The sequence below is a fragment of the Clinocottus analis genome, unplaced genomic scaffold, assembly GCF_023055335.1.
Source record: "Clinocottus analis isolate CAN_PGR_092001 unplaced genomic scaffold, fCliAna1.0.p SCAF_11, whole genome shotgun sequence".
NCBI lineage: Eukaryota > Metazoa > Chordata > Actinopteri > Perciformes > Cottidae > Clinocottus > Clinocottus analis.
The window spans coordinates 4,920,362-4,934,142 of record NW_027175832.1 but is presented as its reverse complement, the minus strand read 5'-3'; the positions used below and the strand labels follow the sequence as shown (position 1 = coordinate 4,934,142).

The following is a 13,781-nucleotide window of genomic DNA, read 5'->3' as shown; positions in this document are numbered from 1 at the left end:
TTGGGCTCTTTTCTTCGAAGAGACCAACAGCTGTCTGAAGGACGCGATGCTGGCTGTGATCAGCCTGTTTGGACCAGGAAAGATGAGCAGAGATGAAGTATAGAAAAACCAAGCACCAGGACAGGAAGAAACAGATGTGCTTCAACAAACACTGCATGGACAGTGTTTGAAATATCATCTGTCTCATTCACTGCTTGGTGTGTGCGTGTGTGTGTGTGTGCGTGTGTCCATCTGGTCCCCGCCTGACGGTAATCAAAACTTCTGTTGATACATCAACACATGGATATATTCTTTCTCTGTTTTGCTCTCATGAAAGGGGTGAATGTTTCCATAGACCCTGGACTGTCCCTCCTCTGTACAACAAAAGCAAGCATTTTAGGAGGCAGGCAAGACCAGCTCCTGATTAGAAAACTGCATGCAGTGGAAACATCTGGCCCAAGCAGGGAGGAGGAAAGCGCTGTTATCTAAAAGCAGACCCATCGGGCCAGCAGAGGGGAAAAGCTGACAGAGAAACAGGAAGCACAGCCGGGACACAGCGGTAGTTTGATAGGAAAATAGGCTACTCCTCAGTGGGGCTTAACACAGGTGTTCAAAGAGAGTGGCTCAGAAAGTTTTATTGGAAATTGCTCTATCATAGGAGAGGAGGATTGATGAAAGATTAATACAAACTGTGTTATTGTGTAATTTCTTTACCACTGTGGTATTAGACACAAATGTTTCTGAAGCATTCCAACACTTGATTTCAACTTCAGGGTGTCACATACTTCCAAATGGGTGTTGCACTGCCGTGTTGTGAGGACAACATGTCATCTCAAGAGTGTTGACCTCAGGCCGCTCTGGTTCTCCCAGGCTGTCTGGAGCTGTTAACTTATTTATAGTTGGCTTGAGGAGAACATGTTGAATAATACAATGGGGAAGGCAAGACAGACTGGACTACATCTGTATCGAGCCTTCAGTCACTGAGAGTCGACCCTGAAAGAGAATATAAGGCATATATTATAGTAGATATATCCTGTATTATCACACAACTTAAATACAAGCACAGATCAAGTGGGCAAATATATAGGGCTGAACTATGAATCAGGATTTACCTTAATGACAATAAATGCAATAACCTCTTTTTAATTAATACGTGCATTATATTCACTTCCATGTGTTGATTACATTCTGATGTTTGTCCTTAAATCATCAGGTTAAGTTATATACATGTCACACATGATACATATTGGTTGTTTGAGTTATTACCACTTTGATTATCTGAGCTTTTGATAAACTATTTGAACCTGCAATACATTTAAAATGTTAAGATATGCATAATATCTGTTGTTGTATGGACTTATCTGATCACTTCTCCCTATAAATCAACATTAATTAAATAAGCTTCTCACAATAGCATGTCTACCACAACTATATAAAAAAGTACAGTTTAAAGTAACAATTTGACTCATATCTGCTATAGTGTATGTTGATTGTTCATGTGGGTTGTTACATATATTTAGCTACTTAAAAGTATGTTGTGTTTCTCAGAGCGCAAATCTTCCTCCTCTCGCTAGAAAGGCCCCTCAAACAAGTACAGTTGTTGAGAGTAATTTTCTTTAAACGTGGTCTTCACAACAAAAGAATGCCTGATGCAGGTGTGACCTAATTTTCTTTCTTCTGTCTTTAACCCTTCACAACATTACCATCCTAAACACAAATAAACCGGAGGCACGCATAGTTTCACGTCCCTGCGTTTTAATAATGAAGGAATCTTTTGAACGTGCTCTTATGTGAGGATCCGTGGAACCATATATATATATATGTATGTTCCTGATGACAAAAACATCGTATTGAGAGAACCGTGATTCGCTGTTGAATGTAATCAAGGTTAAACCGCACAGACCATCTGGAGCAGCACTCGCTTCAGGATGGGTAACTAATAATTGAGCGGGTAACTAAATATTCAAAAACACTACGTAATCCCATCGTACATTGCTCCACCGTCTGCATTACCTAATCCCAGAAGCCATCGCGGGGGGGCGGGGATATGGCCAGTTGTCAGAGCAACCTGCATGTCATTAAATATACCCCACCCATAATATCCCTTCCAGCCAATCAGAGGCCGTAGAAATGACATCATTGTTATTTTCAGTAGAGCTGCAGCTTAGAGGTGGATAAAGTTCGTCTCCACGTTGGAAGTGATAGAAAGTATTATCCCTGTTCAGACCCCGTTTCTGCTTTTTGGGAAGGAGGATCAATCAAAGCGGATACTTCAGGTGCGGAAACACCGAGGCTCGGCGACGGGGGGAAACGAGGGTTTTTGTTGATGACCGCGCGGTACCCAAGAGAAAAGTTTTCTCAGGACACGAAGTTGTCAAGTGAGTTGAACTTCAACAATAGGCGGACTCTACCACAAGACAGTCGATAGATAAGGAGTCACGGGCCACACGTAAACAGTCGGTCTTTGACTTGAAAACAGAAGGAGAAAAGACTCAAGGCGATACAAACTTTATGTCCAGAAAAATGGAAGCGACGTTTTACGAGGAAGCCGTGAACGGCTCCAGCTCTCAGCATGACGGGCCGACGGTGTATGGCTTCAACCCCAAAACGCTCAAACAGAGCATGACGCTAAATCTCAACGACCCGAAAAACTTCAGGCCCCAGCTGAGCGCCAAGGCCCTGGACATCCTGACTTCCCCAGATGTCGGCTTGCTGAAGCTGGCCTCGCCTGAACTGGAGCGCTTAATCATTCAGTCCTGCACCGGACTCACGACTCCCACCCCGACCCAGTTCGTCTGTCCCAAGAACATCACCGACGAACAGGAGGGGTTTGCGGAAGGCTTCGTGAGGGCTCTGGCAGAGCTCCACTACCACCAGCAGCCCTCCGCCGTCCACCCTGACGCACAGACCGGCGCGAGCAACAGCATGGGCTCCGGCTCTGCGGAGTCCGAAAGCGACGGGATCCCCTACAGCTGCACGGTGCGCACCGACCCGCCAGAGTACACAAGCTTGGGGGCTTTCAGCCGAGCTGTGGGCTCTGCGTCTGCACCTGCCAGCGAGAGGCACCCGCCTATAAGTTACCCAGCCGTCCCACAGCCGTCCCACAACAACGTGGACCACCTGGCGGCGCAGCACTCGCGGCTCCACGCGCTCAAAGAGGAGCCGCAGACGGTGCCCGAGATGTCCGGTGACACCCCGCCTCTCTCCCCCATCAACATGGAGAAGCAGGAGCGCATCAAAGCGGAGAGGAAGCGCATGAGGAACAGGGTGGCCGCCTCCAAATGCCGGAAAAGGAAGCTGGAGAGGATCTCCCGGCTGGAGGACAGGGTCAAAAACCTCAAGAACCAAAACACGGAGCTGGTTTCCTCTGCCAACGTCCTCCGGGACGAGCTGGCTCTGCTCAAGCAAAAGGTCATGGACCACGTTAATAGCGGCTGCCAGCTCATTTTGACGCAGCAACTCCAAGCTTACTAGACTACCGAGGGAAAAAAACAAGGGACATTTTTTTGTGTGGACCAAATGCAGCTTAAATGTGGCCCGTTCGGCCATGCGGGGGAGCCCCTGCGTTTCATTGACATTGTCCACCAAATTATCCGCACAGGCTGCATCCACTAAGTTTCTACAGACAAAGAGCGAGAATGGAGACTGACATGATACTTGCAATTGGTCAGCGTGATGAATTATTACACAGCAGAGGCCACCAAACCTGCTTCACGGATGGACAAAGCTCAGAGGGCTCATTTTCTCCAAATATTCCTCTGATGTGGCTTGTTAGATACAAAAAAAAAATGGGGTTTTCTTCCCCGCTTAAAACTATAAGATGTATTCAGTCAAGCCAAGGTAATATGGCAATTACTTAATGCTAATATTAAATTGATTAAGTCCCATGCAGCCTTGCGTTCTGACACCCAGAGCATGTGTGGGATCAAATTGACTGAAACACAATGTGAACAAGGCGTTGCCCTGCAAATCTTCCACTATATCAAGTAGCAGTTTATGCATTAAGACTTGAGTCAAGCACTGAGTATCTCACCAGCGACTATACAGTATGTACAGAGTAACACTAACAAAAACAAATCACACCTTTACGCAAGGACTCTCATAGGTGTGTGTGTAGCGTTTACTGACAAATACTGCCTTACTTTCTTAACCCTTATGTTCATACAACTTTGTGATATAGACTGAAATAACACTTTGTAATAATATTTGTACGCTGTCTTTTGAGCACTTAAGAACTGTAAATATGATAAAATAAAAAATGTTGGACACGTATGTTGTGTGCGAGTGCTTTTGTCTACTAAATAATTGATCGTTAAATACAGTCTTGTAATGCGTTTGCGATAAGAGTTTGTTATTGAAGGTCCTAGGGCGGACGGGATATTGAGTCACCAGGATCGTGTGTGGCGCTTGTAATGGCTGGTGAATCTACACGGCCGCTGATTGGACCGCGAGGTGTCGGAAGTGAGGAGCAGGCAGCCAAATATGGCAAGAGGTCCACGGTGCGCAATGGGACGGTGAGTGAGTCACCGTCCTCCCACTACAGCTGGTGACGAGAGGAAACCTTGGAAGCAAAAGCACATTTGTTTACACAATTTTAAGTGTGTTGATGTGGGAATATTCAGAATCTATAAACCAGTGAATTTGAACACTTTATTTTTCAAACTAGTCTGGAATAGAAATTATAAAACAAGGTTTATGTAGAAAAAAATAAAACGTTACAAATCTATACACATGTCCACCTGAATTAAATGGCCAAACACAAACCGATATTCAAGAGCACTGAGACATGAACGCTTCAGTTTACACACAGTGTGGACCACCAATACTGACCGCTGGTCTTTAAACTAGACACACGCCAATAAATGCTTTAGGACTACGTTGAAGACAGTTTCAGGGTACGTTCATGAGGGGCGTGATGGTACAGGAGGCAGCTGTCCAGCACATTTTAAGGAACCTACACCCACCATAAACCCACACAGGTGTTCTCACTTATTGCTTGATAAGATCTCTCCAAGGACCCTATGCTGACAGCGGCTGATTGCCGTTTTCTGCTGTACCTGTTAAGGATTAAGAATTTCCGTCGTTATCATTTGTATTTGTGATTTAAGTTAGAGGACCTCCCTGCTGGCCTCTACTTCAGCTTGACATGTGGCCTAACGAGCCAGATTAAGTGAAAACACCTGTGTGTAATGTATAGGGCCTTTAAATCTGCTCATTTCCTATGAGCAGATCGTTGGGCCCTCGTCACAATGCTACATTAGATATTGACGGTTCTGTTTGAAAGACACATTTTAATAGTTGTTGTATTGTATAACCGACTCCAAAACCATCATACTTTGGTGCAAACTGACCAACAAGAACTTACTTTTTCAGTCCAGTGCTTTATCTGCTGGAACCTCCTAAAATTAAACACTTTTAATAGTTTGCCCACAAGTAAGGTTCTTCCTAAATCACATTCCAAACAATGTGATGGTTGGGTGACGGCCAAAACGGAACAAACAATAATATTCCAGCTATTGGCTGAAGTGGAGTCCACACTCTGGAGCCACTGTCAAACTGTTTGGTTTCATCTTGCTCCACTCATGCTGTATCTTTGTGCAACAGGGATGTGATTTTCCAGGTATTAGGAAAAAGGTATTGAGTTTTTATAGACACACTGGTCCCAATCTATTTCCATGTTGGGGATTATTTTTGCTTTTGGTTCCCCAGTTCCTAGACAGTCCAGCATTCGTTGTTCTCAGCTGACGAGCACGCCCTCTTTGCCAGCGAGGCGCTGCCGGTGTACGTGGTCCTGCTCTAGTTCTTCATGGCTGGGGTGCCAGAGCCGTGTCAGGATGCGCTCCATGTTCAGGGCATACATAGTGTGGGAGGGCATCACACCGTGGTGAACCTACATCAGACAAGTGATTCAGGAAGACATAAAATCATTTTTCCGTGTGATTAAGCAATGAAGTATGAGTTCATTACTTATAAACAAGGTTATCAACGCCCACTGACTTCTATACATTTGCTAACTAATGCTCTATGAATAAGGTCCTATTTCAGAGTATGATTTGAATGATAATGTCTCTGGATTTATTTATTTATAGACTACAGTTGCAATTTAGGATATTTTGTGTTTGGGATTAATTTAGTCTATAAATTGTCACCAAATATAAAGTTACTTCAGACGAAGATGAGCAACAAATTCTTACAAATTAAAAAAAATAATAGATAGAAAATAGATTTGTCCACATGCTTGGGAATATCAGAAATCCATTCGATAAGCTGAATCTGGGTCGTTTCAAATACTCGGCCGTACATCACCAAATGATGAGCAGCAGTTCGGACCCGAATTGAGTGACTACTCTAGCCTGACCTGCGATCAATTTCTGATCAATTAATGAGAATGAATACTAATCTTTACAGAGTGTTGTAATTTTTCTAGCTTCCATGGTTTGCTATAAAACAGGGGTATTCAACCTTAATTCAGCAAGGTTTTAGAGAATTTCATCATGCAAAGGTCCAGAACAACACAATAATTTCAAATGTATGCTATATGATGTTGTGCCATATGTATTGAAGTAGCCAACAGTTGCATTAACATCCGTATTTAATCAACAACTGACTTCAAAATGAAATAAAGAAAGCTTACTTGAACAACATCTCAACAATATTTGTTATTACAGATTTCCAATTGAACTGGATTAATTATAAATAATACATATTCTAATAATAAAGACATTATCTTCTTTTATTTCAAGTACAATAAAGGCTCATGGTTCTATGCTCTGACCTCAAGGTGAGGGCATTTCAGTTACTGAACCTATTTGACTTAACTCAATTGAATATCCCTGTATAGGACATTAAAACTAAATTTGTTGAAGGTTTCGGGACCATTCATGAACATATATATATCTTACCTGTAAAGCCTCCAGGAGATCAAACATGTTGATTGGAGGGAGGGGAGCGGGGAGAGTGTCAGCAGAACAAGCCAATAAGTGAACAGCTTGTTGCTCGGCCTCATCGGGTGACACTTGAGGTGGTGGACCAGCGGCGAGGGAAGCACTTGGAGGGGGACTGAAAAGAGGAAAAAGGAAAAAACACTATGCACTGAAAAATGTGATCAGGTCTACGACAACCTTTTATCAACTGCAAGAGAAACAACCTGAGAGCTAACACAATTGTCCCTACCATTCAGTAACACTGTGGTAAGCGGCAAGGCTGTTCTTCAGATAAGGCTGAGGTGTGGCATCACTGCCAAAAGCGTATGGGAAGCGACCATCTCGTAACCTATAAGCCTTCCGCCGGCTGATGACTGCAGTTAGGACATCTTTCAAGTGGTGCTGGAATAAATCAGAGTAGTGAGTCAGGATTTTCTCAACCTCCAGGGTAAGCACAGGGGGTCACACTTAATAAGCGGTACAAAAAACAACAACTCTCCATTTGTTTAATGTAAATGAAATGTTAAGGTTTAAAATGAAACCACCACGACAAAATATATCACCAATCATATTTTGTATTCCAGTACAAACTATAAGAGAAACAGTTTGTACTGAAAATAGATCAATTACAATTTCATGGAATTCAAGAACAAAACTCAGATGGTGTTTAGGAAAGAACATGTTAAATCTGTCATGAATGTTTCTGTATGTGATGATATTTGAATTTTTGATGTAAATATTTATGCTAAACCATAAAAAAATAGCAACTTGCTCAGTTTTGTTGGAGATTTCACGACACTTAACACTCTTTATTAGGCAATTTTCTTTTTGTAGACATCTATGGATTTCGTATGGTACACACATCCTCTGACAGACAAATTCATATGACGTACAAATGGTAAAGCGCTTTGAGGTTCTTTTTTGTATCAAATAATTGACTCGACTCAACATTGCTGGCGAACAGTTGCTACAAACCTCAACAGCGTGAATCATGCTGCTGACGGCATCGTCTGTGATGTTATCAAGGCCCAGCTCAAAGGCCGTCACCATCATGCGAGCCTCTAGCTGGCCCCGCGTGGGCAACAGCAGAGTGTGGGCACTTAGACGCAGCTCCTCCTCCTCACCTCCCACCTCCCGGGGGCTGAAAGGCTGCGCGGCGCTCAGAGGGTTCTGTGGCTGGAAACGATGCTGAAGACACACGAGCATCCAAATGATACAAGCAGATAGTTGTTAAAGCACCTATTGATTCATTATATGTCACTAACTTTTATAAAAAACATTTACACCCACTCATTGGCAGCCAGCCTCTGCAGGGAGGAATATGAGAATAAGTACATACATCAAACTTTTGTCTGGAAGAACATTTCTTCTTCCCCTTTGGTTTTCCAGGCTTTGAAGCAGAGCTGCTTTGCCACTGTAATGGCCCTGCACCCTCTAGAGGACAACAAAAGAACACAAGATGAATTGAAGAAACAAATACATACATACATACATACATACATACATTATCTGAACCGCTTATCCTTTTTGTCTTGTTTTAACAACACAGGATTAATTGAAGGAAAATAAATACAGATCACATAAAAAGAAAAAAAAATAATGTCCATTTAGTTAAATGTTACAAATTTTAATAGTGATAGCCTCTAATTGGCTTTTGACAAATAAGTTAGCAACAATGTGCTTATGGGTGGGCAATACAGTTGTTGATCACAGGCCCTCTGTCACATACACACTTTTAAATTCCATTACTAAATAAACTGAACAACATTCCCATTATTACAAATAGTCTGAAAATGAAACTGCTCTAAAACTTAAACCAATGAAATCACTAAACATTGCGGATGGAGGTACAACCGCTATGGTACTGTACATTTCAATAAAACATAGTTTGGACACAAATACAAGCTCATGTGCAGTTTCAGGAAAAATATATTACTATTTCAGCAACTTCACCTGGTGTGGACACAATTATCTGGCAGCGTGTGAGAATGGCCAAAAGGAAGTCGTTGTGAACATGGACTGTAGAGGGAGGAGGACAGGAAAAACAAATAAGCAACACTTTTCTAGATAGCATCAATTACTCAACTTGAAGTATTTAGGTCATGCTCACGAACCAGTCTCCTGTGCCAACAGACGACGAGCCTCAACGTCAAACTCCTCCTTGCTGATTTTTTGTTTGAACCACAGCTTCAGGTTGGCCCAGTAGCTGCATGGAGAGGAAAACACCACAAAACAAACCGTACTTCATGAGTTTAAGTGCATTTACTGCATTCCTTCATTCATACAAACAAACAAACACGTAACAATAAAGTCACATATTACATAGAAACGTCATACAACGTCGAAATGTGTATAACTTCCTCTTGAGAGTGACTGCCAAAAACTATTGACTAATTGATAACTGCTGCTAAGGAGAAATGCTGCAAACATTAGACTAATAGCGAGCTGCTACTTTCCACAAGCTAGCTAATGGCAACATTACTTTGTATTTCAAGAGTAAACCAAAAGTAATAATAGACAACCAACAACGCAAAGAGAAAAAACGAACAAGGAGCGTTTTACTCACTGCTTGACATTATCGCCAATTGCATCAGTTAAATTCTTCTTTGCAATCTCAAGCTCGCTTGCATGAGCGGCCATGGCGTTCATGAGTTTCTACAACGACGTCATCACTCGGCGACAGCACCGTTCCCCTTCTTTTTTTGCTTCTTAACTTTATTGAAGCGTTCATGAATAGGACGTGAAATACGTGAAACTCACGAACAAATTCTACATAATATATTTAAAATATATTTTTAAAAATGGCGGTACCAGCTACAGTATAATCAATCCTTTGCCTTGTTTTTCCTGAAAAAAAAATATATATAGGGCTCTCTGTACAGTTAATTCAAATGGCATTTTTTCAGAAAATAATAATAATAGATATCCAAAGCACTGCCTGTTGTACACACCCAGGCATGACTGTCATCGCCACAGAGTGAGGATCGGGTCATCGACGGTAGGTAGCTTAACTACTCCACCACTAGATGGTATCATAGTATAATTTAAATTCTGCAGAGCCCAGTCCACTTACATGTTGGTGCAGAAAACTTAAACAAGAAATTTGACTACTGTATTTTAAATTGAACATCAAAGTGTTAACATTCATCACAGGATGACATGATCAGGAAGTCTCTGATCAATGCCAATAATGCCACTGTAAAATAATAAGATATTATGGTCAAGTAAGCTGTGATACAACAAAGTAAGAGTACATCTAAGTTAAATGTGTCCTCCTTCCCAGCTTTAGAAATGTATTATTAATGTTGACTTTTAATGATCTTCTAACTTTTTACTGCTCAGTAAAGTGAACGCATAAAGCGCTAATGTTGACCCACTCACTCCAGAAATATACTTTTAATTATCTCAGTGACCTCCTTACAATGAAAAGCCAGCTGCCAGATTCCAAGTAGTTTTCATAAAATTGGTGAACATCCCATTTTAGCACTGTAAATCCTTCCACATTCAGAAGTCCTTCACATCTGCAGCTACTTTAGAATGCAGCAGCTAAAATATGAAGAGATCAGGCTGTGTATTTCCTGTTCCATCTTTTAAATGTAGTTGAATTCAGAACTGGTGGAAAAAAAATGATACAGTCATCACATTTAAAGCTCATCCAGGGCTGGTCATAGTGGGACTTTCCTTTAATTTGACTTTCCCCTGGTGTGGGCTCAATTTAGATTGAGACAAGTCCTCTTTTTTTTAAGTTATGTAAATATTTGTCATCCGTCTCCTTGTTCCTTCTATTTCTGTCTAATTTGCGCTATTGAGTTTTTATTTCTTTATTTCAGCATCAATAAAACTGATTCCGTAAACAATTTTTTTCTCACTTCATATGTTTTGCAGCTGAAAGAGAAAAAAAACAAACAGAGTGGTGCTACTGCTGTATTTTTTATTATAATCTCCACTGGGCTGGATGTAAAACATTTCTGTGGTTCCTTCTGTTTTGCTTTGTGGCCATTTGGCTCATACATGTCTCTCTTGAGCCGATTTAGTCTCGGGAGGCCCTTTTGTTTTTCACAGTTTTAACTGTGCTGTAGAATCAGTTGAATAGTCAGGGCAGTTGCTCTTTTGGCTCTGTCTCCCCAGGCGGTCCTGAAGCCTAAAACAGACCTCCATGAATCCCGCCATCTATCACAATAAGTGAAACCGTATACCCAGAAACACACACACACACACACACAGTTAACAGTCATACTGTAGATTATTAGTGAGTGCCCCAATTCAAGGACTACATGCTGAATCCACAGTGTCATGAGGTCGTACGTCTTCACAAAGGAGATCCATTTGATAAGGGGTTTGAAGGTTTGAGTCTTGAATAAACAAACTTTTAATGCCGACCACATGAACGATGAAAACCATCTGAAATAGATGTATTTAACAGACTCGTAGGTTGAAATTCAATTCGTAGGTTGAAAGTCAAGGAGCTCAATTGTCACTGCTTATACGTTCCTTCGTTTATTATCTCTAGATTCCATAGGTAATAGAATGTCATTCAAATAAATCTAATTCTCACAATCTCAGCACTCTCTTGTGTGCTTCGTAGCTAAATTAAGTATGACTTGAATGTATGTTTTAAACTAATAAGAGAGAGTGGAAACTGCAGCTGTCTGCAGCTCAGTGAGCCTTTCCAGATCCCTCTAAATGATCATCCGTCTTAAACAAGTGTCTGTTAATCTTGAAATCAAAAGAGCACTTAGGAGCAGACTTAGCTATGGAGTTGTTTACTGTAGGGCAAAAATGTGTCATGGTGCTTATTTTCAAAGAAAACATCTCCACATCCTGCTTGTTGATTTGCTGGTTGACTAGTTTGAAGGCTAATGAGTCCCTCTCATGGACATTCCCCCAACAGCAGATGTCTTTCAGCAAGCAGCCGTAGAGCCAGCTTCTTCCACAAATCTTCCGAGTCTGGTGCCATCATGGTGGTGAAATACGTAGACAGCGAAGCTTCACTCTGTGACAAAGAGGGCTTGTACCTTGAAACCTGCAGCGGCTCTCAGACGACCACACTGCAGTAGCGCACGTCCATCCCCAGTGAGTTGGCCAGGTATTCAAGGTGGTACACGGGCCTGAGTGTGGTCCCCTCACCAGAGCCAGGGATGTCACCTTCGCTCCTCTAATGCCTGGCTGCACAGGAGTTTGGATTTTGCGGGTTTATAATGCATTTCCATAACCTCACGAGGCTGTTTAAAATGTAAGGGTTCAGTGTGTGTAGTGGGCAGAGTTATTGGAAGGCTTCAGTTACAGCTCCTGTGGTGACAGAGCGTCCCGTACTAACGGTCTCTGGGGTGGTTGTAGACTCGGCGTCTGAAAGGAACACTTGTGACAGTAAGGTGGGCACGTCACAAAACAGAGTTGGATTTATAGAACAAGTGAGCTCAGATGGATAATTGTTCAATAAAACTCCTAGAAAAGAGCGTCTGAGTCTGCGCTTGACCTTTTCAAAACCACCGATCGTTACCTCTAAAGCTCACTAATGAACATGTTTTATCTTGTTTGTTTAACCATTACACATCAAGAACTGTAAAAAAAATAAAATAAAATAAGCTATGGGTTTTAGAGGTTTTCTTAGGTTGGACTATTTATTGGCAAAAGTAACTGGGTGCAGTGACGTAAAGGTCTGCAAGTAACTGCTCGTAAAATCACAGCGTGTCATTTTTAAATTGTACAAATCTGTACAAATAAGACAAGCAAGACATGACATGTTACATAAGGACTTTTAAAGGTGCTGGTCGGGGGATTTTAAAGGTTTTTATTTAGACAGCGACATGTTAGCTGGGTCTGCTTCAGTCGCTAGCTTACTGCTCTACCTTCATATTCGTATTTAGCATTCAGGCAGGGGAGTGGTCGGCTACCAATCAGCCAATTTCCTCCATGGCAAGAAAGAAAATAGGCGTATTTCCACAACTTCCAAAATATTCCACTAAGTACAAATAGATCCAAGTGTACGCATATAAGCATAGATAACTCTCAATCAACTTCTTAGTCAAATAAAGTTTCCCAAAATATCTCACTATATTCCTTTAAAATAAAAAGTGTAGCCACCATAAACAACTTGTTTGATTTACTGTATAACAGTTTAGGTTTAAATGAATAGACAGTGATAAGAGTCATGTAGCGTAGGTTGAGAGCCAGACGTGAACTGATGATTTTTACCATCCACAGAATGTGTCACAACTGGAAACGAGATTCCTCTGCGATGTATTCATCGGTCTCCTTGAAACATTTTCACGCCACCAGAAAGAACAAAGCCACGCAATAGAACGCTTATTTCTGTTAAATGCTTTATACTTCCTTCTGCAGTGTCTGCTGGAAAAACCGCAACATGTCATCTGTGTGACTTACAACCACAAGACTTGTTTGGAATGGACACGTAATCTGAACAAAGAATAAAAATTAACAATTCAATCACAAATTAGGACATTATTCAAACAGCGTGTCACATAAAAAGAGTTCCTTTAAATTCTGAATTGACCCTAAATGGCAGTTGTGTACTATTGTTCAACCAAGTATTGTGACTGAATGGTTTCAGCCTTCATTACAGTTACATTTTAAAATCATGCCGTTTTTATTGGACGCTGCTTTTTTACATCTTCATTAACGAGTTTCCATGTCCAGCTGGTTTTGACCGGTCTTCCGGCTTTGTGTTTTGTTGCCGTACGGACGCTTGTTGGAGAAATGGGTGTGAGGGACTTTGTGGTCTAAAGAAAAACAGAACAACATGAGGGTCTATTTTCAGCTGAGAGACCAAAGGCTGTTGGATGTTGTTAAAAGCAAACCCACAAGTAGACCCCCCCCCCTCCCCCCAAAACCCCCCCAGCTCCCCTCTCCTCTCGGATA

General features: G+C 41.7%; 2 protein-coding genes across 2 annotated transcripts; one reads left to right on the top strand and one right to left on the bottom strand.

The window, feature by feature from the left end:
* The first annotated feature begins 2,134 nt into the window (after positions 1-2,134).
* On the top strand, positions 2,135-4,240 carry LOC137781511 (transcription factor Jun-like). Its single transcript, XM_068570315.1, has one exon. The coding sequence runs from the start codon at positions 2,491-2,493 to the stop codon at positions 3,451-3,453; it is 963 nt and encodes a 320-aa protein (XP_068426416.1). The 5' UTR covers positions 2,135-2,490; the 3' UTR covers positions 3,454-4,240.
* Positions 4,241-4,650: 410 nt separating this feature from the next.
* tada1 (transcriptional adaptor 1) lies at positions 4,651-9,569 on the bottom strand. Its single transcript, XM_068571082.1, has 8 exons — positions 9,469-9,569; positions 9,017-9,108; positions 8,856-8,921; positions 8,242-8,336; positions 7,878-8,090; positions 7,153-7,304; positions 6,882-7,038; positions 4,651-5,869 (listed from the first exon to the last, which is right to left on the bottom strand). Exons 1-8 carry the CDS (start codon positions 9,549-9,551, stop codon positions 5,717-5,719), a joined length of 1,011 nt encoding a protein of 336 aa, XP_068427183.1. The 5' UTR covers positions 9,552-9,569; the 3' UTR covers positions 4,651-5,716.
* Between the last annotated feature and the right edge of the window lie 4,212 nt (positions 9,570-13,781).